The sequence below is a fragment of the Porites lutea genome, chromosome 1 (assembly GCF_958299795.1).
Source record: "Porites lutea chromosome 1, jaPorLute2.1, whole genome shotgun sequence".
NCBI lineage: Eukaryota > Metazoa > Cnidaria > Anthozoa > Scleractinia > Poritidae > Porites > Porites lutea.
Genome location: NC_133201.1, coordinates 58021150 through 58044080, shown reverse-complemented (window position 1 = coordinate 58044080; position 22931 = coordinate 58021150). Strand labels below are relative to the sequence as shown.

Below are 22931 nucleotides of genomic sequence, written 5' to 3'. Positions count from 1 at the left end.
CTTTTGAGTATCTAATAGAATAAATAGCTCTTTTGAGTTGGTGGTTTCGAGGATATTCAACCCTCAAGAGGGGCCGCGTATTCACAGTCAACGGTGTTTTGAATGCTTCCTGGAACATGGTCAATTTGTTATCACTAAGTGAAATGACAACAAAAGAATTGAACATTACTCTTGCCATATTTATCCTCTCAGAAAGCTGAGAAAGAGTTTACCTCAGTTTTAACTTTTTAATCAATACGAAAATGTAACCCTGATCCGGCTCTTAGTGCGAAGACTCTACTTATTCAGGTTTTAGAAGAACGCATTTCTAGTTATGAAAGCCATAGCCAGTTTTTGACAGATGTATCAGTTGATCAGTCTTATAAAATTAAGTCAGTGCGGCAGAAGCCCATGAAAGTGATTTCGAGTGATCACACTCCCCGAGAATCAGAGACAGTGGAGGGGGACGGGCTGGTAGGACTGTAGCCTTACCACTTTTTTTTGCTTGGATTAATAACAGTCCGATGGCTCGTCCATTCTATTTGGATGCAAATCCTAAATGGAAAGATCTGACTTTTTCATTGATTCGAGCCTTGGAGAGCTGCTTTATTCTTACAACAATATATAATCTATGACTATCAGGAGAAAAAGATGGCTGCTCTCAGTGGAAAACCCTTGGCAAATCTAACAAAGGAAACGCTACCTAAAATGCGCATTAATCAGAGCTTCGACGTTTTCTACCCCATAACGTTACCCCGCAAGAGTGAAGGCCTGGTTGGCGATCCAACTTCTCAAAGAAAGCGACGCACTTCGGACAGGCTGGAGGTTGGTGCTCTAACCTATCCCTAACTACCAAAGGTTTTAAAAGGGTCTTTAAAAGGGTCTATAATGAGAGCCTACGCCCAGAAAGAGCCAATCGTGTTTAAAGGGGAGCTGCTCAGTGATTTACAAAGCATCATAAAGCAAATATCTTCAGTTGATATACTGGGGCGCTACCCAACCTGTTAAGTGTTTTAAAGTTACGCTGGAGGATGACGAGACATTAGGGCCATTTATACGAGGAAAAATAAGACGCGTCTTAAATAAGACGCGAACATTTCGTATAAACGGCACATTTCGTCTAAAATAAGACGCGGCTTAGCTAAGACGCGTCTTATTAGATAAGACATGCTCGTATAAATGGTACAGTTCGCGTCTTATTTAAGACGCGTCTTATTTTTCCTCGTATAAATGGCCCTATTGTGTTTCGATGACATACTGTCGGCGGTGACAAAGAGGCCAAAACCAGAGAAGAAGGTCGTGCAGGAAGTCTTAACAGTTGGTTGCTGTAAATCCTTCCTTCAACGCTCCTGGTAAGCGTCGTTCTCATCTGCCCGGCATTTGAAGACGTGGTTTTTAGATCCAGGATGAGTGACTAAAAACTTTAGAAACATAGACGTTTTGAATGGCTACAAGCAGAAAACAGACAGTTTCTGTATAGCTAACGTCGTAAAGGAGTCCGTTTCTAATAACGAGAACCGCGAGAGAAACTTTGGCTGCTTCAAAAAGCAGCAAATTTAGGTCGTTAAGTATTAACGTATTTACTGCAATGAATGATGTACCAAGTGGGTTCGACCATTTTGTTTTTATTGAATTTATAAATTGAAGCGCGCATATGTATGATAAGTGTATGACAAGTGGCAGAACAAAAACACCTACTGCCTGTTAGTAAGGTCAGAGTTTTTTGTCCTTCCACTATTAATAAAAATGGGCCCCGCCTTCCTGGAGATTTAAGTTCCAGCTGTACTTTGCAATGAGACCACAATTGCTGGGGTAGAATTGCTTTTGGGTACATAATAAAGCAGTGAGGTCCGGGGGCATGCTTGCCCGGAAAAATGTGAGTTGTCTGAACGTCCGAAACGTTTTGGTCGTATATATGAACATGTCTGACAAGTAAGTTTTCAAAAATGTAAGTGGATTTAATAGCCATTCGTCAAGTTATCAAAAGTTTGATAAAACTCGCCACCATTTGATTATACATACTTATTACTCTCTGGCATGCGAAAACGTCGCAAATATTTACAATATATTTTAGGCTCGTGTACCACAAAGCATTAAAATTGCATGTATCACAAAAGAGGCTCCTTTTAACCTCAGTTCGCGCAACGAACTGTGGCTGGAAAGGCTCATTAGGCCTTCCCGTGTAAAGTAAATTTTATCTCGGATTAGTATAGGTAATAGCATGATTTGCAGTGATATTTCGAAATTGTTATACGTAATTTCACGAGCCGTTAGGCGAGTGAAATTTGAGAAAATTTTGAAATATAACGAGTGGTATTTATGCCAAATATCACGTACAAATCATGTTATTATTGGTTTATAGTACTACCCGCAAAAAGTTTGTAATTTTCACATGTACTGGTATTTCAAATTAAGCTGAAATACCACTGCTCTAAGCCAATCAAATTGCTGAAATTTTCCATGTAGTAGTATAAAATCCTCAATACTTAAATACGAACTAAAATACCGTAGGGGCAGTAAATTATAACTTTGTCGTGGCAGTTTTAGTGTCACATTCATTCGACGAATTTTCTGTTTCTGTTGCTAAATGCTCTTCTTCATTCTTGTTGGTTTCCTGAGTGGCCTCATTGGTTTTGCTGTCCGCATCGCCACCTTCTTCTGACGATATATCCAATTTCTTCTCATCTGATATCATGCCCTTGTTAGAAATTCCGATGATGTTTCTTTGCTGTGAATCATCACTGTGTTGCTTGTCCTTCAAAGAAGGGTGATTACCTGCAAGACTTCTGTTTTCACTTCCTATGTCCGCCACATGCAACTCCTGGCTACTTTTGTCTTTCTGGGTTTTGCTAAGATTCTCCGCACTAACTCTGACCGAGGGAGATGTGTTAACTGCAGGCCTCCAACACAGCAAGGACATGTAAACTGGCAGAATGCAAAGACCATGAAGAAGGCCAAACCCGACGATTCCAAGGAACATTCGGAAGAAGATTCGGAATATCTCGGATGCAGCAAAAGCAAGCACGATCATTCCAAGGAAGGTACTGAAACCTGGCCGGAGGGAAAAAGAAGAAATTCGGGCCTCATCAAAATTAAATAAGACCTAAAACTATAATTATTTGGTCTTCCTCAAGGATCCGTCCTAGGGCTGTTACTTTTCTCAATCTATATTAACGACATTTACCGTATTTCCCCTAAAATCAACCTTTATATATTTGCCGATGATACGATACAAATATATTATACGCAAACAAAAATTTGAAATCGCTTAAATCTGTTGTCAATTAATAACTAATTAAAGTCTGTAAATGACAAAATACAAACCAATTATCACTAAACACAAGCAGCTCTAATTTTGTCATCCCTTTCAACGCAAGCCTGATAAGAATGTATGACAATGACTTGAAGATATTGACTAATCTTGAACAAGAACATTATGTGAAATACCTCGGTGTTTTGATTGATAGTCACCCCTCTTGGAGGTACCACATAGACTATACTCGGTCAAAAATAAGCAAAGCGGTAGGCATCATTGCCAGGCTTAGCAGTTTTCTGCCTACCAGTAACTCTCGTAAAGCTTTATCGTTTCTTAATCGAACCGTATATTTCCTATGGACTAACTGCATGGGGACTAGCTGCCAATTCAAATCTGTACAAAATTACAATATTGCAAATACGAGCTCTTCGGTTGATGTAATTTTTTGACAGCAGAGCTCAGGCCATTCCTTTGTTTGTCAAGTCTGGTGTATTGCCTCTGAATATGCTGGGTGGTAGCCGCTGAGGCCAAATTATTGTTTCAAAGTAATAGCCTTTTGTTAAGAAATCTTGACTTGAGAGTGCTTCGTAAATATGACCCCAAGGAAAACCGAAATAAAGCAATTCCAGGTTGACATTATGAATGAAACTATGATCAATACACTCTCAGAAGACCGTGTTCAGACGGAATTAAAAGTGTGGAAGTTACTGAAGTTATTGAAAACTAGTGCAAAAGCTTTATAAAAGTAAATTATTTTAATTTTCAAACTTCCCAGAGTTCTTTGAGGCTGAAAGGTTTTCAAGATTTACTGTCGCTCAAGCTTAAATCTTTACAGCAATCATGTTGTGTAATTTTTCAGGAGTATTTTTGAATGAAAACCTGTCCTGGAAGTAAAATATAAATATAAGTATTATTAAATAATTCCGTTATTTACCCTCGGCAGTATTTATGGCACTAATGCTAGTGGGGCCGAGCAAATGCCTGAAACAAATAATTCAAATTGACCTTAACAAACTTAAGAATCCCAACTGGCCGGAGGCAAACCAGCTGGCTATTTACAAACGTGGCCGAGGATTTGAACTCGGAACAACCATGAACAAATTCAGCTAGCGGTCCGGGTGGGACTTAAACTCGGGGCCTCCGAATTTCAAGTCGGGCGCTCTGACCTTACAGCCACGTTGCCTCCTCGTTCTCCTCCTGACGCCTAAGTCATTATCGGTAAATATCTCGGAGAAAATAGGCTTAACTCGGGCCTGAGATGTCGGTAAGTATTGAGAACTAGTCTTTTCAAGTTCATTATGAATGCTCTAGCCGTTGGGTGGCAAAGCCAAAATTAAGATAGTTTTCCAGAACATTTGCAATCGACACAGTAAACCAACCCTGGGCCTGCCAACTACCTAACGAATCCGCGCCGCTATATCACTCGGGCAAACAGTGGCAGCTATCTACAGCTGTTTCGCCTTTATTAGGGTTATCAGCATTTATAGCCTGTGTACAGCTACCCCCTCCCTCAAAAGAAATCGGGAAGAAGGAATTTGATAAATTTTGTTTGCAGGGAAATCGGCTGTACACAGGCTCACCAACATGGCGTAACGATTGGAGCTATGAACGGACAAAGCCGTGTATCAGAGTCATGTATGTTCAGAATTTTGACTTACCTCCCATGAGTACACTCGCTCCCACAGTACTCAAAGCATCTACCACTCGGTCATTTGCTGATAACTTGTTGGACATCACGTACGCATGTGCAATGTGTGCACTGTAATCAACTGCAAAGCCAATAGCCATAACAAGATTTATCATAGACACGACGTTGAGGGACACATCCCAAATAACCATTAAACCAAACAGTTCGCATATCAGAGCGGCAAAGTTGAACAACACGAGGATTGCCACTGTGCAATCTACTAAGAAGGGACTGGTGATGACAAAGACTGTTAAAGCAGCGATTATGAGGTTCCGTATAGTTTCACGTGATGTTATCGCATACTGTTCAAAGAAAATAAAAGACCGTGTAATGGGAAAGACTCCGAGTTCGGACTTGGTTTCGAGATCGTCGCGAATTGTTTGCATAGCGCTTTTTTGGAATGTAGACTCGCCGTTACTTTTCATGAAACAGAGAATGCGCGACGCTTCTAGTTTAGAACCGTTGCTGGAAAACTTCAGATCTTGACGGAAAAATGAAAACTCTGGCTGACTGAGAAAGGTCTTTAAACCAGGCAAAAACGATGGACCTATAGTGCTGATGTTGGACATTTTAGCAAAAAGTAAATAACTGTCCATCCACGACAGAGAACGGTTAATATAGTATTTGTTGCTACTGACAATGTATGTTAGGTTTCTGATGGCTTCCTGTGTAGAGGGTTTCTCGTAATCGATCTTTCCAGTTTCTACAATGCTAACGTCGATGGACAGTTCAAAATGCTCTTTTTCAGCAGACAAAAATCGTTTCAAGTACGAATCGTCCTTGGCCAGGATTCTTCTGTCGAATGTTTCATTTACTTTAGTAACTCCGTATATTCCAGCACCAAGTAACCCCAGAGATAGAACGATAACGACCACCTTTGTCAGCGGATATGTAAGAAACCTGCCCCAGACCTCCATGGCGCGATTTGATAATTGTGGGCCAGGCTCGTCCCAGGCTGGCTGCCCCTCCTTAGGCGGAGGCGCTTTGCAGAATGGTAAGCAGTCTCTACGACCTGATTGTATTCTCTTTAAGTCGTATGTCATGATGGCCACAAAATATGTGATGATCATTATAAAGGAGAAGGTCACTGTCAAAGCCGCGTAGATACAGAAGTACCTGAATGGGAAAAAATAGATGCTCTTAAAACCACGTAGACAGAAAAACAATGCTAAAACGTTCGCTCAGGTTAGGCGCTTATGCTCTTCAAGGCGCTCTGGTTCATACCTTACGTCTAACGCACTTGGGCACCCGTTAGAAAATGAGTTCAACTATGGTCTCACCAAAGAGCCAGCATGTGTAGTAAGAATTGGCGGGTGGGACGGTAAAATACGACAGGGCCTTAACTTTTGATTCCCCTAAAGGTTTTTGATATGGATTGCACACTGATGTAGTCTGCACCGAACTAACGAAACTCCCGATGTGTTCTATCCTAAGTCTGGGTTGTTTGAAAGACTGGTAGTGCTATCTAGCGGATAAATATTTTAGCAAAATTTGCATAAGATATGGCTGCAACACGTTTCAAGAGGGTTTCAGAAGCTAAACGCGGACAGCTAGAGGATGAGGAAACTTAAATCTTGTTAAGAAGTTCCTAAAAAGACAAGAATCAACAAAGAAATCTTTCATCAGTGTATACATAGACGATACACAGATTTTCCTTAACGACTATTTTCTTAGACGATAAGGAAATTAACTACAAAAACCGTGGACGAAAGATCCTGCCAGTTGTCAACGTTGCATCTCTGGAAAAGAGATCTAATCAGATAAAACATTAAGAACAAAAAACGCGACATCCAAAGACTACTGCAAAGCTTATACTTTAAAAAAACCTATATTGTTTATTCATAACAGTATTTCGGCTATACCAGCCTTCTTCGGGTTTACAGATATTACTGAATTTATGATAGGAATTACAACATTATATAGATGGAGAATGTCGCAAAAAAAAATTGTTTAATAGGGAGAAGCGGAAATGACGTTCAACATAAAAAAGAAAAGAAAACTAATGGGGATATGGATTACAATAATTCGTCACGGCGGTTTAAGCCATTAGGTTCAAGAGTCATGGCCTTATCTATCAAATATGACTCCCTCACTTTACGGACTGAGTCACGTGAAGAATGAATTTTCTCTAGTGGGATTAACTGCCTGTCAGTGTGAGAGTGGTCAGAGTGAGAGAGAAAGTGTTCAGAAACAGTAGTGGGTTTAGATTTAATGTTAGTTTTGTCGACTGCACGTCTGTGTTCGTTAAATCTGTCCTTGAGGCGTCGCTTAGTTTCACCTACATATTGTAAATTTCAATGGTTACATTGAACCATGTAGATAACGTTTTATTTTCTTAGATGCAAAATTGACAAAAAAGACAAGAGGAAATGAAAAAGGTTATGATAGCAATGTAGCCACACTCTGTAAAGACTGAGATTTCTTTGTGAATATTTGTTCAGCGCTAGCATGTGCCCGAAGGTGAAGGAACGTTATCGCCAAGAAGACGAGGAAGGCTTTTGATCTCGTTGGAATGCCCCAGCACAAATAGCTCTTTTGAATTTAGAATCGTAATAACTGACTTCAATTTGCTTCTTAAAAAACAGTCCCACACTTCCATTTAGTCCAAATGCTGCATCTAACATGTAGCATTCGATTCGTCCAGCCGTTTGGCCGTGCCTTTAATAAATAGATCATCATAAAAATTCTACGTACCTTACTGCTGGAAATGAAGTGGAAGTACTAACTGCAAAGGCTACCAAGTCAGTCATAGTTGTCATGGTAACCGTGGCTCCTGAATGGGACATCACAGCTTTAATCTTTTCTGTTATTGACATGTCCCGTGGCTGTCGATCAAGCTCATCAACTAAGATCAACATGTCATCGATTCCAATTCCAATAACTAAGAACGGTAACACTCCTACGATACTGACGAAGGGAACTCGACACCACATGGCAAGGCCAAATCCAGATAGTATTCCAAGGGCCACAGCAAACACTCCTGCGTTAGCGAGCAACGAGTGACCGGTAAGCGGATTGAGGTACTTGCCTAGTACGACGCAGGCAAAGGTTATCATGATAGTAAATGTGATTGCTACCAAACTGACGTCAGAGCCACTGCTTTCGGCAATTGCGTCGTCTAAGCTTCTCTCACTGGAGTAATGGACTTCAAAACAGGAAAGAGTACCCACTAACGAATTTATCTTGTTTATGAACTTCTTTTCCCACTCCAGAACTTTGTCGTTCTCCTTGTCATCAGTGGGGTCATTCATCAGATACACCATTTGCAATGCTTTGGCGCCTGTGATAATTCCATCTTTCCAACTGACACCGCCAAAAGTGCGTTTGAAGTTGTAAAAGAAAGTACGGCCATTCCGCATCAAGCGGCTTGAGCTGTTATATGCTGTAGTTATGTCTTCTTGAACCTGCTCCAAGGTTTTACCATCTAGGCTACTTTCATTTAACTGTAAAAATTCCAGCGGGTTAATGATCATGCAGTCGTCCTCCGTACTTGCTTTCTCTCCTGAGAAGGTGACACAGAAATCAGAGTAGTCCCCGATCGCGCGATGCGCCTTGAAGGCCTGCCGCAGACAATCGGGAGCTAGAACATTGGGATGATCAGATGATGCCACTAACAGAATAATTTCTTGACGAACTTTCACTCTAAAGTATTTCTCGGCGGTGTTCAAGTCGTCAATAGCCCGGCTCTGTTGGGGAATAAAGAGTTTGACCGTTCTGTTCTCTGACTTGAACCAGACAAAACCCACAGAACATACGCTGACAAAGGCAAGACATATGGAAATGACGATTAACGGATGCCTGGTAATTCTATCGGCGAACGAACCAAAGAAACGCTCCAAAACACTCGTATACCAAGAGCAGAATCTTGACCACCAGAAACATGGACTGAGATTGGATGAACAGCAATAACTGAAAGGAAAAGAAAAGTACAATTAAATAAACCACTTGGAAATGTTTTATACCAAACAAGTGTACGTGCATATCCCTCCTTCTATTGTCGAATCAAATAGGCTATAGCAGCCATGCAGGAGTTCTAGTTACTGAGTTACCGTATTGAACATTTCTGATACTTTTTTTGTGAGGATACAGACCGCATGCCTCTAGGGAATCATGACCATTTCAGGCAAGAATTTGAACGATACGAAATTTAAGAAGAACCTTTGACTGATGATCCCACGGACAAATCAGCCCTAAAACTTGGCTCAATGAAATTTATTTAGTACATTTGGTTGTAAATGCCCCAAAAAAGGTTTATAGAAGTAATTTTAAATGAGTTAATTAATTTATATCCGAATAACATGGTTGCCCTTTCACCAAGATTCTTTTCCGCCCCGATCTACTATGCACCGAGTCTCTATTTCTCTGTCGGTCTGTGTGTGGGTCAGTGAGCAAATGATATTCATAGAGATGTTTTAACCTCCTTTTAGAACAAATCCACTTGCAGGACATGTTGGAATACAAAAGTAGCTTTCTGTTGTAAATGTGTGGAAGCAACACATCTAGAATTTATTCCGTTAGGTAATATTTATATAGGCATTCGAAATGTCATTGTCAGAATGCGGTTGGCAGTGACTCATCATTGCAACAAGCCTTTGAGCAAAAGTTGTAAGTTATGCACGCAACTGAATAATTAAACAACAGAAATACAAAGACATGTTCGCGAACGCAGTGCCGATCCACTTAATGATGTAAAGATCCTGGTAAGTAGCAGGGCATCTTTCGCACAACGATGGAAATGATGGAGATTAATCCTCCCCAATTAAGTAAGTCCCTGTTACAGAAAAAAAAAGTATACTCATGGCTTTCCGAGACAAGATTGCGACAAGAGCTGCAATGGTGCTGAAACGGTACGCAAATTTGCTACCATACTGAAAGAACACCAGAAAGCGGTAGATCCTAAACAATCGCGAACGTTTGGGCTATTGCTGAACATTTTACGTTTCAGCCATCCGACTTCAGGAATCTTCCACTATCTTACGCACAGGTGCAAATTGGCGTAAGAGACATTATGATGAGACAGGGACATTTATTTGTAATAATCCACTCAATCGAGACGATGGCATTCACTTGCCGCATGACGGAGGATTTTAAAATTCTACTCTAAAGGACAAATTAAATTTAAATAACCCACAATTTGCATTTTTCTCTATATTTCGTACTTCTTGTAAAAAGGTTCTTTACAAATTTCTTCTGATAAAGGCTAAAGATTTACCCTAAAAGCTGAGATTTTTAACATGCATATTGTTTTTTGTTTATATCTTTTAACCAGTATCGTCAGTATCGTGACAACCATTTTCATACACAGATGATTAGTTTTTAGTAAACTCTGAAGCGCCTGCCGCAATCGACACCTTTCGCTGCTCTCTGTTTTAAGCCGGGTGACCGTTCAAAGTTTCAGTTCAGTGCCTGTAGGATCCTGTAGCGAAATATTTTATTTCTGCATGCCGATATAAATCTCTATTACGTAACTAACTCCTGCTCCCGTGGTCGTTCAAAAGGTGGATCGCGCTATCCACCGGGTAAAGTAACGCAACTAAGGTTTCCCCAAATACTTATCCGCTGGATAAAGATTTATCAATTGGATAGCAGTTCTTGTACAAATGTTGTAACAATAATACAAACAATCTTCAGTGTTAATTTCACGAAGGTTATTCTCAAAAGATAAAGAACTTTTAAGGGAAGGCAACTGTTTTACTAATATATAAGTAAATCATCTTTATCAATACAGTACATCTGTGCAAAAAGTAACTTTTAAGGTGACTGCCAGTTTTCTCTTACGATTCGAGCATCATCAAAGCAGTGGCCAAACATTTTGTTTACAAAACTTTCTTCCGAGTCATTTTTATTTAAAGCTTTGTTTATCGCATTTCAAGCACTCAAATCGCTGACAATTCGTTCCTGAATTTAACTTGGAATCAACAAAATGTTTTCTGTTCGCGTGTGACCAGACCGATAAAATACGGTATAAGTTTAACTTTTGTTCTCGCATGTACTCTTCAACAGAACAAGACTTTGCGCTTCAGGGCTGCCTGAATAAATAAATCTTTTTTATTCAAAATCTTCAGTAATATCAGAGCAGAAACACACCATGCGACAATTTTCTGCAAACATCGCAGCGCCAGATCGCTTCAAATGTATACTGATGAATTTGTTGGAATTTGTGTGAAGGCATGATTGTCTTTTGTTGCTAGGACAAGTAACACAAATTGGTTATTTGAATGTCGCTTGGTGAGTTCCGAAGCCTGAAACACGCAAGAGGATTCAGCGAAGCACATAGTCCATGTTACGTAACTTTACGTAATTTCCTCCAGATTTCGAGTAGTGCAGTGAGTTTTTTATTGGATTTACCAAATTCGATCACGGCCCCGCGATTTCGAGGGAAAATTGCCATGAAAAACTCACCTTCCATGGGGGAAGTAGCTAACCCAAGTGCACCACGAAGTGCTGTGCGGGTGATTTTTTTTAGGTTGTCAAACACCCAACTTTTTGATTATATTCGAGAATATGTAGTTCATTTTTGGCATCTTAACCAGTCAGCGAAACTATAAAAAAGTTCTTTACCTGAAGAGAAAGTGCAAAAAATTGCGAAACTCGATTCTCAGGGAAATGTCATTTCACAATAACACCCGCCATTACGTAACAAGTGTCGACAGATGAATCGTTGACAGATAAAATACAGTCGTAGAAATTAATGATTAACACTGGATTTACGAATTCAATTCTCTTGGGTTTAAAATTGAAATTTGACGAATTTAAATTAACCGCTAATGTTTATATAGTATGACAGATACCTCTGGCCGTTGCTCCTCTTTCTCTCTCCGACACACGGATTCGAAACCATCCTTGCTTCTTACTGCCGTCAACAGAAAGGTGAAAGGTAACGTTCTGAATTGTTAGTCAACCCTGCTATAAGATTTTAATCCCTTTTTCGATGCTTGAAGCAATGATAAAGGTTTAAGCTGTTAGTTACGCACAGAACGCTTACGATATTGGAGAGCCAAAGGTTCAAGATTTTATGCAGATTTTGACAAGAAACAACGACAGAGCGCAAAAACCGCTGATTGGCTAGGGATAATGACGTAATTTGGCCTGTTTTGCGTAACTGCGGCTGCGCAAACCCGGGAAGATTGAAGATCGATTAAGAAGATCGATCGAAGCATGGCGGCTGAGCGTGAGAGAGCGATGCTAAACTACAAGGACCTACAAGACTGCTGTTCGTAGAAAAAGAAATAATCAAATATAGCAAGAAACCTTAAATGAAACCTACTGTTTAATTGCCTTCAAAACTCTGTGCGTGAAGTTACTGAAAGCGCCGTTTGGGATGTCCACCGTATGTAAACATCGAGTGTTTATATTCAGTTATATTACAAATCCTTCGAGTATATTTCACCTTTCAGCAAACTGACATCGGATTACACCCTTGCCCACGGGAGCAGCTACAGGGAACTTGCTACTGATTGTAGCCAAAGGCTGTCAGCTTTGATTGTCCATATTTTGAAAATGCGTTTGGCTGGCCAGAATCGTCTTGTTTCATGAACTTCGCGTGGTCGAACAGCTTTCATAGCTTTGATTTCAAATTAAAGCGTCCTACTTTGCCTCCTTTGAATTCTGATTCACATTCGAGTCGTAGAGATCCAAAAGTTTCATATCAGGGTCATCATCATTGTCCTCGTCGTACACAGGCAAACAGGTGAGAATCCAAACTCTTGAGGTTATTATATTTTGTTTGTCATGATGATAACGTGCTATCAGGTGTTTGTTAGACATTTTACAGCATGCTACAAATAATGTTTTAGCATGTGGATGATTGTTTACATGTATGAAGCTCATTTCTTTTGCTGTTTGTTATTTGTAGTAACTAATTTTTATTTGTTCTGTCATTGTAGATTTTTTTTCTTCTAAGTGTTTGTTTTGAAAAATAATATTTCTTATAAAACAAGCTGTACATCTACCATAATCATTTTATTACTTCTTTCGTTGTAGGAAACAGAAACCATTAACCTGATTTGTAAGAGCTGAGGTTGTATAGAAGGGCAACTACCATAATTCTCTTCAGATTAGATTTCTTGATTGATGAAAATTATTTTTCATTGTTGTAAATGGAATGGAACAATATATCTTCATTCACGCCAGGATCGTGCTCACTGCAGAAATGTTCTATTTCATTGGGATAAAATTAATAACTTTCTTCTTTTGCACGTAATGATGGATCAATGACTTGTATGTCTTGTATTATTGAGATGTATAAGAGTGCTGAATATTGTCTCCTTTTGCACTGAGATAATTGCTTGTCATGATGATAACCTGCTATCAGGTGTTTGTTTTTGCACTGGACAGTCTTTCTGCCAAACATCACCCGGAAATGTGTATAATACTTACTTATCACATAGTAATAAGCATTGCTTTTAAGTTTGGTTCTCAAAGTATGCTACAGTAACTAAATGTGCTCCTTTGTGTCAAACAGATATAACATAATGAAAACAGATTCATGAAATGAACATCAAATGTAAATACTGTAAATCCTCTTTTAACCCCCCCCCTCAAATAAGTTCCCCTTCCACTTTATATTCTTCACTGATTAATAAATGGTAGACTGTATTAGTCAATCACAACTGTAAGACTTCGTGTGGACCGATCCAGGATGGTTCATTCACCAACTGGAAGTTCGGATTTGTTTATGATCCTCGGCTTTTCCACTTTGTATTCTAGTCCTTTATGGAGAACTGATACCATCGTCTTTGCTAAATTACATAAGCTCCCCCCTCTCAAATAAGCCCCCTCCCCTGTTGTGTGTTTGAAATGAATAAGCGCCCCTGGGGGCTTAGTAGAGGATTTCAATAAACAAAACTGTTTGCCAGTCAGTGAGTTAAATATTAATGGTGTTACAAAGAAAAATTTAAGATTTTGAACAAAAATTTATTTCCTGGAAAGAGTTTCACTACCTTCTGCCTGAAGCTATCTTTGACATACCATATTTATTCGAATAAGCGCCCAACCTCGAATTAGCACCCACCTCGAATAAGCGCCCATCCTAAAGGCAGAAAAAGTTAATAAGCGCCCAGCCTCGAGTAAGCGCCTAGCCCACCCCACCTCCCTCCCACTCAAACTCAAATAAGCGACTACCCCCACCCCACCCCCCAAAAAATTGAATAAGTACTAATAAGAGACTTCCCCGAAGACGGAGTTTTCTTCAAAGTATTTTACAGGAGCCTTGCTTTGTTACATCTTCGTGTTTGGTTGCCATTTATTGGTTTGTTGCAAAATAAACATACTACACTTGCTGAAAATGTTGAAAATTTAATAAGCGCCCAGCCTCGGATAAGCACCCACCTCAAATTAGTGCCCACTCTTAAGGTCCAAAAATTTAAAAAGGGCCTAGGGCGGTTAATCAAATAAATACAGTATATGTTGCAGTTAATTTTTTATCTCAGATAATTTTTATTTTTTCTTTTGTATCAACTTTATTAGCATACATTACCTGAGTTACAAATACAAGCTTGAAGTTTATTAACATGACATCGGCTTTCAGTCCTTTCAGTCCAAGAATATTTTGGTCAAGCATGGAGTAAATGCCTACATTAGTGCACACAGGGTAGTCAAACTCATTGCTTTTATACACGATTTACATTGCACTTTCTTGTAAAGCATGTTTGCTGAGTTTAGTTCTCCACTGAAAGCTTCTTATGCTGTATGACTTTGTTGGGATAATAGCGATAACCTCATGCGGGTAACCACATGGAACATAATCTCTCTGAAGTTATTACTGTCAACTAATAGGGGGGGGGGGGGTGCAGGTGCAGGTCGTATTGTACCCTACTCTGAAAGATGGTGAACAGTGCAACTGCATGAGGAATTCATTGGTTTAGTTATTGTTTGTCATGGGGTCAATACAATAAAACTTTCACAAGTGAAAATATCTACCAGTGAAGTTATTATTTTGGGCTCTGAAATCAGTAGCCACACTTGTGTATTTTTTTTAAAGTTTTTAATGAATTTATCTCTGGTTGCTTTCCCCAAGTAATAGGAACACAACAAGTTTGGGATGTCACTTACTGTAACCAACCCATCACAACATTTACTGCTTAACTACAAACCCATTCCCCTTGAAATCTTGTTCTACTACTCACTTACACATCCTTCTATCTAATCCTATGATCCTAGAAGCTTTCCCAAAACATTTCCTGTCAATGGGAGGAGAGGAAGCAGAAAATAAACGTCAAGACTGCTGTGTCACTCTTAAACCTAAAAACTAGCTTGAAATTTTTCTATCTGAGCATGATCAAATGTTGGAAGCTGATACTTTCCATCTGGAACAGAAGGCTCTGTGAAGTGCTCAACTCACAAACAGCGTTTTGGCTTATTGCCCGGGGGGGGGGGGGGGGGGGGCTCCCATATGAAACAGACGGGGATGCTCGTCGTCTCGCTTAGGGGTGTAAATTTTGGATTTTGGTCTCGCTTAGGGTGTTCCGGGCAAAGCGCCAATATTTTAAGCCACCAAGGTCTCGTTTAGGGTTCCGCGAAGAAACACAGAATTATTACGCGAAGAGAAACAGAAATCAAATTTTCTTTTTAACTTTGTTTGTTATGTCTTTATATCATTAAAACTCATTGCATGTTGTATTTGTGTGTTTTTAAGCGGTCTCTTTTAGGGGTCAAAATTTGCTTAAGCCACGCCCAGATTGGTCTCCTTTAGGGGTTAAATTCAAAATTTCCAATGAGCATCCCCGTCTGTTTCATATGGGAGTCCCCCCCCCGGGGCTTATTGTAGCCAGGCAGTGACCAGAAAATAGCTTGATTAGCTTCAAAAAACAATTTTCTGCAAAATTCTGAGGAGTAAAATGGGTTAAAAATAATGACTGAGCATGCAACATATTATGAGAAGGCTGATCACTGCACCTTTCCATTGTTTGAGAAACAGCAGATCATTATTGTGGCCAGTGAAATGGAAAAGGTTACTATGTGGATTAATAACTTCCCGTTCCACCTCAGTGGCTTAGTGTTCCATGAAACTTAGGTTAAGAAAGTGAACTTTTATTTGGAGGAAGGGGGGAGGGTGGATGATGAAATGTGTTTTAAAAGATAGTCTGGATCATAATAATAAATGTTAAACCACAAGCACCCACCTTCAAGTTTCTTGTGGACTTTTTTATTTTGGTCTTTGATTTGTTTCAACTTTTTTAAAAAATTGTTTTGGGAGGATCCCTCCCCCGCTCTGCTTCCTTTCATCGCATAGTAATATAATTTTACCTCCCCCTCCCCAATTTTAAGTTGTCATATTAATTTAAATTTTTCGATGCACTTTATTTGTAACAGAAGTACAGATTTACGTGGCATTTTGTAGAACCTTTAATTTAACGTGTGATGCGGAGTAGGACTGGCACGAGCGCTCTTTCCGCGCTTCCAGTGCGCTTGAGGGCCGGCGAAATTTTCCTTTTTGCAAACCGGAAATCCTATTTGCTTTCTGTAATTTCAGGCTACAATGTTAAATAGATAAATTCGTTTCATAACAATATCAATAAACAGTTTCATATCACAGGTTGAAAAAAGGCGTTTCCGTTTCCGTTTTTGTAACGGTTACCTCACGGAAACCTGAATATCCGCAGACGGAATTGTAACTAACCGTTGCGGGAAACACGTGTATCCGTCATGTTTCAGTTTCTGCGGACACGCTTAAACGCATCCCTTATACTCGCGTTTCCGTCAGGTTTACTCTTGCGGAAACGCTAACTGCCGTCATGTTTCCGCAGCTCGTAAATTCAGAGGATACTCAATTATCCGTTGAGTTTCCGGAACAATGAATGCGGAAACTCAGTTTGACCGGTTTACTTTCTGCAGCCTTCATGTTTCCACAGATTCCACTTTCGGTGGATTATTCACTGGATTTCCTAAATGTGTTAACTTTACTTAACCACCCAGTTTCGAATCATATGTTCATTCTATCCGGTATATAAAAAAGTGGACGTTTGTGAGACTACCCTGGACCGTTTCATGCAACCACAATGACCCATTTTCGCTGATACACACAAATCAAGCTGAGTCATATTTAGGTGCATTTTTGGTATTAAAGTTTTTATTAAAATAATTCTCTCTCCATTTTCATATAATATGTACATATGTATATTAAATATTTTCACAATAAAAAGAGACTCCTTACAATGTATTCCTATTTTCTATATCCAAAACTGTAACTTTTCAATTTCAATAGGCCACTTCCGAGTTCCAAAAATTCTCACTTTCAAAATGAGGCGAGGTGCACAACCTCTCTTGTGAAATGAGTTTTATTTGCATGAGAATGAAAAATGATTTCCATATCAAAGGCTGAGCACTTAACCTCGTTTTGAAACAGAGGCCCGGGGAACTCATTAAATAATCCTTTTAGAATTGACAAAATTCAAATTTTTTTCCTTGAAATGATTTGGTAGAGGATATTACACGGGGGCGCGAAGATATGAATTTTATTTTCGAGTGGAAAAACAATATTTTACGAATGAGCGCAGCGAGTGAGTAAAATATTGTTTTTGCCACGAGAAAATAAAATTCATATCTTCAAGCCGCCGTGAAATGTTCTTTTTATTATATAGACAAAAAGACATCGATAAAATAATAGAGGGAAATTACCGAAATTACGTCATCGATAAAATCACGTGTGAGATTATGGAAAATAAACCACTCGGGTCCCGGATGTAGTTTTTAGGAATTTTACGAGTGGTATATTTTCCAGTAAAACACTCGTGTCTATATAATAAGTTAACATAATAATTATACAGTCTAACCTCTTCTTATGGACACTTCTATACGACGGACAGTTCGTTTGGTCCCAGAAAAGCCAAAAATCATGCAATCCCTACCTCTATAATATAGACACCTCTGTAAAGTGGACACTTGGTTCTGTCCCTTTAGTGTCCGTATTAAAGAGGTTTGACATTATTATAAGTAACGTGCATTTCCATTCCAAAATAACTCCAAGAAGTAGTTCACGGCAAAATTATTACATAATTTAATAAGAAAAAATTACAAATAAAAGTCTTACTTAGTTACATGTAAGACTGCATAAAATCCCATTAGGAAATCTAAACTGCTGCCTTAATTCTTATTAGCAAGTACCAGTACTTGGTGGATCATCCCCAAAAATTATTGTTAAAGCCTACACAAACTGATGAGAGGCCATTATTGGGGAATATCAGACTGATGCTACAACGACGATAGTGATGCAAACAAAACTAGCCATAGGCTTTATATACAAATGTATAAGCCAACATCTCTACACATGTATCTCACTTTTTGTCGCCACTCTGCTGTAAGTGCATGGCTATAACTTGGACCTGGCTGTGGCATACAAAGTAGTCTACGAGAATTTGCCTACATCTGAGTTTGAATAGTAATGACAAACTGCACACTTTTAACAAGCGACTCACTTTCACAATGCATCTATCTTACACTCCCTGTTTTATAGTTTTAGGATAATCCATTGACTGTCCTGTAATTTCAGCAATTTTAATGAACACAGTCGAGTAAAGATTGACTTCTAGAAAAAAACTCTTATCACCTTTCCAATAAGATTGTGCAATTTAGTTAGAGTTGATCATCACAGGATCATCCTGACTAAAGGCACAATAATACATTAGGGACTTTAAGCAAATTGCTACAGTGACCTCTACTATGGTGGTCGTGGTTACAGTCCTGAAGAGAGTATGTTACTGTTGCCCGTCAAATTTCAACTTAATGCAAGTGGCATTAAGGGCTTTTCGCTCATTTGGTTTCGTTGTTAGTAAAACGAAGGGAAGACTGAATTACTGCCCAATGAACTAGAAGTGTCAAATACGTTCTTGATTAAGAGAAAAAAATGATAGGTTTTAAACCAGTGAAAAATAGGGGAAAAGTAGAATTTTATACTCATGTAGAAGCGACTATGCCATCACATTTTGTGCTTCGGCTAAAGCTCATTATTTTTCTAGACATCACGCGCACGGCGTCATTTTTGGACTTTTTACTCCCAGTTGCCATAGAAGCGATCACTGTAGCAATTTGTGACTTTGGTATTATTGGCATCCTGCCCATGAAGGGCAGTTATTTGGTACTGGTCTGTCTGACAAGTATTTATCAACCTCTCTGGTTATTTTCCTGGCTGTTCTTTCTTTGCCTCTTTGACATGTAAGCCTCACAAAAGGCATCAAGAACAGCATTGATGTTTCTTAGCTTTGACCTCTCTGAGCATAGTGGCCTGATGTACCTGGGTGGTGGATCACTGGCCCTCTCTTCACTGTCTTCACTCTCCTCCAAAGACATACATTGGATAGCATTGTGTAGGTCTAATAAAGCCTTTATTTTGGCTTTGTCATCTGGAGAAAGTTGTGCCTTGTCCAACACGTCTGTGCGATTCGTCAATTTCTGAACACCAAAAAAACTTATTTAGTCACAGTAGCATGACTACTATGATAAACATTTAATTAACATTTACTTTGTTCTTCAGCAACAGTTTAGTCTGGCAAAATAGTCACCCTAACTATTTTTAATCTTTAGATTTGGTTCTTGCTCTCTACTCTGAGCAATTTACACTACAATCAAACCTTGCATATAAATGGAAAGGACACTGTTAACATTAAAAATGTCAAAGGGGGTAGGGTGTGGCCCTAGTGCATTCTATAACAATCATTAATTATATATGCATAAGACGCACATGCAAAACATGTGTTGTGTTCTTAAAAAAATGAAAGAGCCTTGTGCCCTTAACCTGAAAGATCCAGGTACCCAGGATGAATGTGTTTGAATAAACTAAGACTTCCTTGTCGCCCAAGAGCAACAGTAATGCAACAGGGGCCACCAGGCACTGCCAAAGCACAGCTGTGTTGCAGGACAGGCTAAATAAATCACTAAGTGGATGACTTAAACTACACAGTAAAAATATTTGCACTGCAAGCATTAACAAAATAATGTACATGTATTTTACCTACCTTTTTAGCTCTCAAATTGGAATCTTGTCTGAACTCTGTGTTCTTCAAGTTTTCCATTCTACTGCCTTACCACGTCTGCGCGGGTACTTCTCTGACTCCAGTACTGAAAAATGGCCCCTAGCAAAAGGAAAGCATGTTAAATGTGCAGGTCTGTAGAAAAGGAATTAAGAGTGCTTCTTGGTGTTGCTAAAAGTATTGTTGGTTTGCTCCTGTTTTTGGTGTGGGTATTATTTAGTGGCTTTTCCATCTTTTGTATTTATGTCATTAGGGGATTGCACTTGTCGGCAACACCAAGAAACTACAGTGGAACCCCGTTAACATGGTCATCAATGGGCCAAAAAAGTTTTGCTGTATTAATGGGGTGACGGTATTAATGAGGGTTTGTTTACAAGAAAATGTATGGTGGTTTTTGCCAGGCGGCCAAAAAAAAGTGGCTGTAATAACAAGGTGACTGTATTATCGAGGTGGCCGTAAGGCAGGGTTTCACTGTACCAAATTCAAGAAACTTAGAAAAGTGTACAACTTACCTTTTTTCTCTGTTTTGGGCCATTTCTTTTACCCAAAATTTCCCCTCACTTCGTTAACCAAAATACCCTCAATGTTTTTGTTCTCCACATCAGTATACCTCAAAGAAATAAAGACCAAAAAAATGTCAAATATTTATATCAAAATAATAATAATACATGTATTACATGTATTGTAACAGCCTGGTTCTAAAAAAACTAGTAAGCTTAAAATGAGGCAGTTTTCTGGCAGTGCATTACCATGAAAAATATTTAAAAAATGACGGTTGCTTTTATCATCGAATAAAGCCGTTATCCAAGTGCTTGAGGCACAAAACAAAATTAAAGTGTAACAATATAAAAAAACTGTGTAATCGTCAAGTTGATCTCCTTGAGCCATTTGTAAAAATTGAGGGTATCATTAACACAAGCACCATTTTGTCCACGCAAAGAAGGATAAATAGAATAATTCCAACTTCCCACTTAAAGATGGGCACCTTACTTGAGTCAATGAAGGTTGCTTTGTCATCGAATAAAGCTTTTATCCTTGTTTTCGAAGCTTAACAACAAATTGAAGTGTAAAGAAATAATTATTATATTCCTGACTAGTATTCTTGTTTATCTCCTGGTGACTGTTGCAACATTTGAAATATCATTGACACAAGCACTACTTTGTCCACTCAAAGATGGATAAATAGAATTGCGACTTCCCACTCAAAGATGGGCATCTTACTTGTGTCAATGAAGGTTGCTTTGTCATCGAATAAAGCTGTTACATATATCCTTGTGTTCGAAGCTTAACAACAACTTGAGGTGTAAGGAAATTATATTCCTGAATAATATTCTTGTCTATCTCCTGGTGACTGTTGCAACATTTGAAATATCATTGACACAAGCACTACTTTGTCCACTCAAAGATGGATAAATAGAATTGCGACTTCCCACTCAAAGATGGGCGTCTTACTTGTGTCAGTGAAGGTTGCTTTGTCATCGAATAAAGCTGTTATCCTTGTGTTCGAAACTTAACAACAAATTGAAGTGTAAGGAAATGATATTCCTGAAAAATCTTCTTGTTTATCTCCTGGTGACTTTTGCAACATTTGAAATATCATTGACACAAGCACTACTTTGTCCACTCAAAGATGGATAAATAGATCGAATTGCGACTTCCCACTCAAAGATGGGCGTCTTACTTGTGTCAATGAAGGTTGCTTTGTCATCGAATAAAGCTGTTATCCTTGTGTTCGAAGCTTAACCACAAATTGAAGTGTAAGGAAATGATATCCCTCTACAATCTTGTATGTCATTGACACAAGCACTACTTTGTCCACTCAAAGATGGATAAATAGAATTGCGACTTCCCACTCAAAGATGGGCGTCTTACTTGTGTCAATGAAGTTGCTTTGTCATCAAATAAAGCTGTTATCCTTGTGTTCGAAGCTTAACAACAAATTGAAGTTTAAGGAAATTATATTTCTGAAAAATCTTCTTGTATACCTCCTGGTGACTGTTGCAACATTTGAAATATCATTGACACAAGCACTACTTTGTCCACTCAAAGATGGATAAATAGAATTGTGACTTCCCACTCAAAGATGGGCGTCTTACTTGTGTCAATGAAGGTTGCTTTGTCATCGAAAAAAGCTGTTATCCTTCTGTTTGAAGCTTATCGACAAATTGAAGCGTAAGGAAATTATATTCTTGAAAAATCTTCTTGTTTATCTCCTGGTGACTTTTGCAACATTTGAAAAATCATTCACACAAGCACTACTTTGTCCACTCAAAGATGGATAAATAGATCGAATTGCGACTTCCCAATCAAAGATGGGCGTCTTACTTGTGTCAATGAAGGTTGCTTTGTCATCGAATAAAGCTGTTATCCTTGTGTTCGAAGCTTAACCACAGATTGAAGTGTAAGGAAATGATATTCCTGAAAAATCTTCTTGTTTATCTCCTGGTGACTTTTGCAACATTTGAAATATCATTGACACAAGCACTACTTTGTCCACTCAAAGATGGATAAATAGAATTGCGACTTCCCACTCAAAGATGGGCGTCTTACTTGTGTCAGTGAAGGTTGCTTTGTCATCGAATAAAGCTGTTATCCTTGTGTTCGAAACTTAACAACAAATTGAAGTGTAAGGAAATGATATTCCTGAAAAATCTTCTTGTTTATCTCCTGGTGACTTTTGCAACATTTGAAATATCATTGACACAAGCACTACTTTGTCCACTCAAAGATGGATAAATAGATCGAATTGCGACTTCCCACTCAAAGATGGGCGTCTTACTTGTGTCAATGAAGGTTGCTTTGTCATCGAATAAAGCTGTTATCCTTGTGTTCGAAGCTTAACCACAAATTGAAGTGTAAGGAAATGATATCCCTCTACAATCTTGTATGTCATTGACACAAGCACTACTTTGTCCACTCAAAGATGGATAAATAGAATTGCGACTTCCCACTCAAAGATGGGCGTCTTACTTGTGTCAATGAAGTTGCTTTGTCATCAAATAAAGCTGTTATCCTTGTGTTCGAAGCTTAACAACAAATTGAA

General features: G+C 38.9%; 1 protein-coding gene and 1 long non-coding RNA gene across 2 annotated transcripts in view; both read right to left on the bottom strand.

Moving 5' to 3' along the window:
* Positions 1-1986: 1986 nt before the first annotated feature.
* Positions 1987-8537, bottom strand: LOC140923162 (patched domain-containing protein 3-like). Its single transcript, XM_073373242.1, has 3 exons — positions 7617-8537; positions 4894-6038; positions 1987-3030 (listed from the first exon to the last, which is right to left on the bottom strand). Exons 1-3 carry the CDS (start codon positions 8393-8395, stop codon positions 2501-2503), a joined length of 2454 nt encoding a protein of 817 aa, XP_073229343.1. The 5' UTR covers positions 8396-8537; the 3' UTR covers positions 1987-2500.
* Positions 8538-16964: 8427 nt separating this feature from the next.
* The window catches only part of LOC140923155 (uncharacterized), a 7554-nt gene continuing 1587 nt past the window's right edge, over positions 16965-22931 (bottom strand). Inside the window, exons 2-4 of the long non-coding RNA XR_012164132.1 lie at positions 20401-20498; positions 19874-19990; positions 16965-19310 (exon numbers count right to left, since the gene is read on the bottom strand). This is a non-coding gene — a long non-coding RNA (uncharacterized lncRNA). The remainder of the gene's footprint in view (positions 19311-19873; positions 19991-20400; positions 20499-22931) is intronic.

What these genes read in the sequence shown, in the direction of transcription:
- LOC140923162 (XM_073373242.1), bottom strand. Translation starts at nt 8,395, where the DNA reads ATGATCATTAACCCGCTGGAATTTTTACAGTTAAATGAAAGTAGCCTA. An exon ending in ACTTCATTTCCAGCAGTAAG is followed by an intron (nt 6,039 to 7,616) that starts GTACGTAGAATT and finishes TTTCCCATTCAG; the next exon opens with GTACTTCTGTATCTACGCGG. An exon ending in AGCGAGTGTACTCATGGGAG is followed by an intron (nt 3,031 to 4,893) that starts GTAAGTCAAAAT and finishes CCCTCCGGCCAG; the next exon opens with GTTTCAGTACCTTCCTTGGA.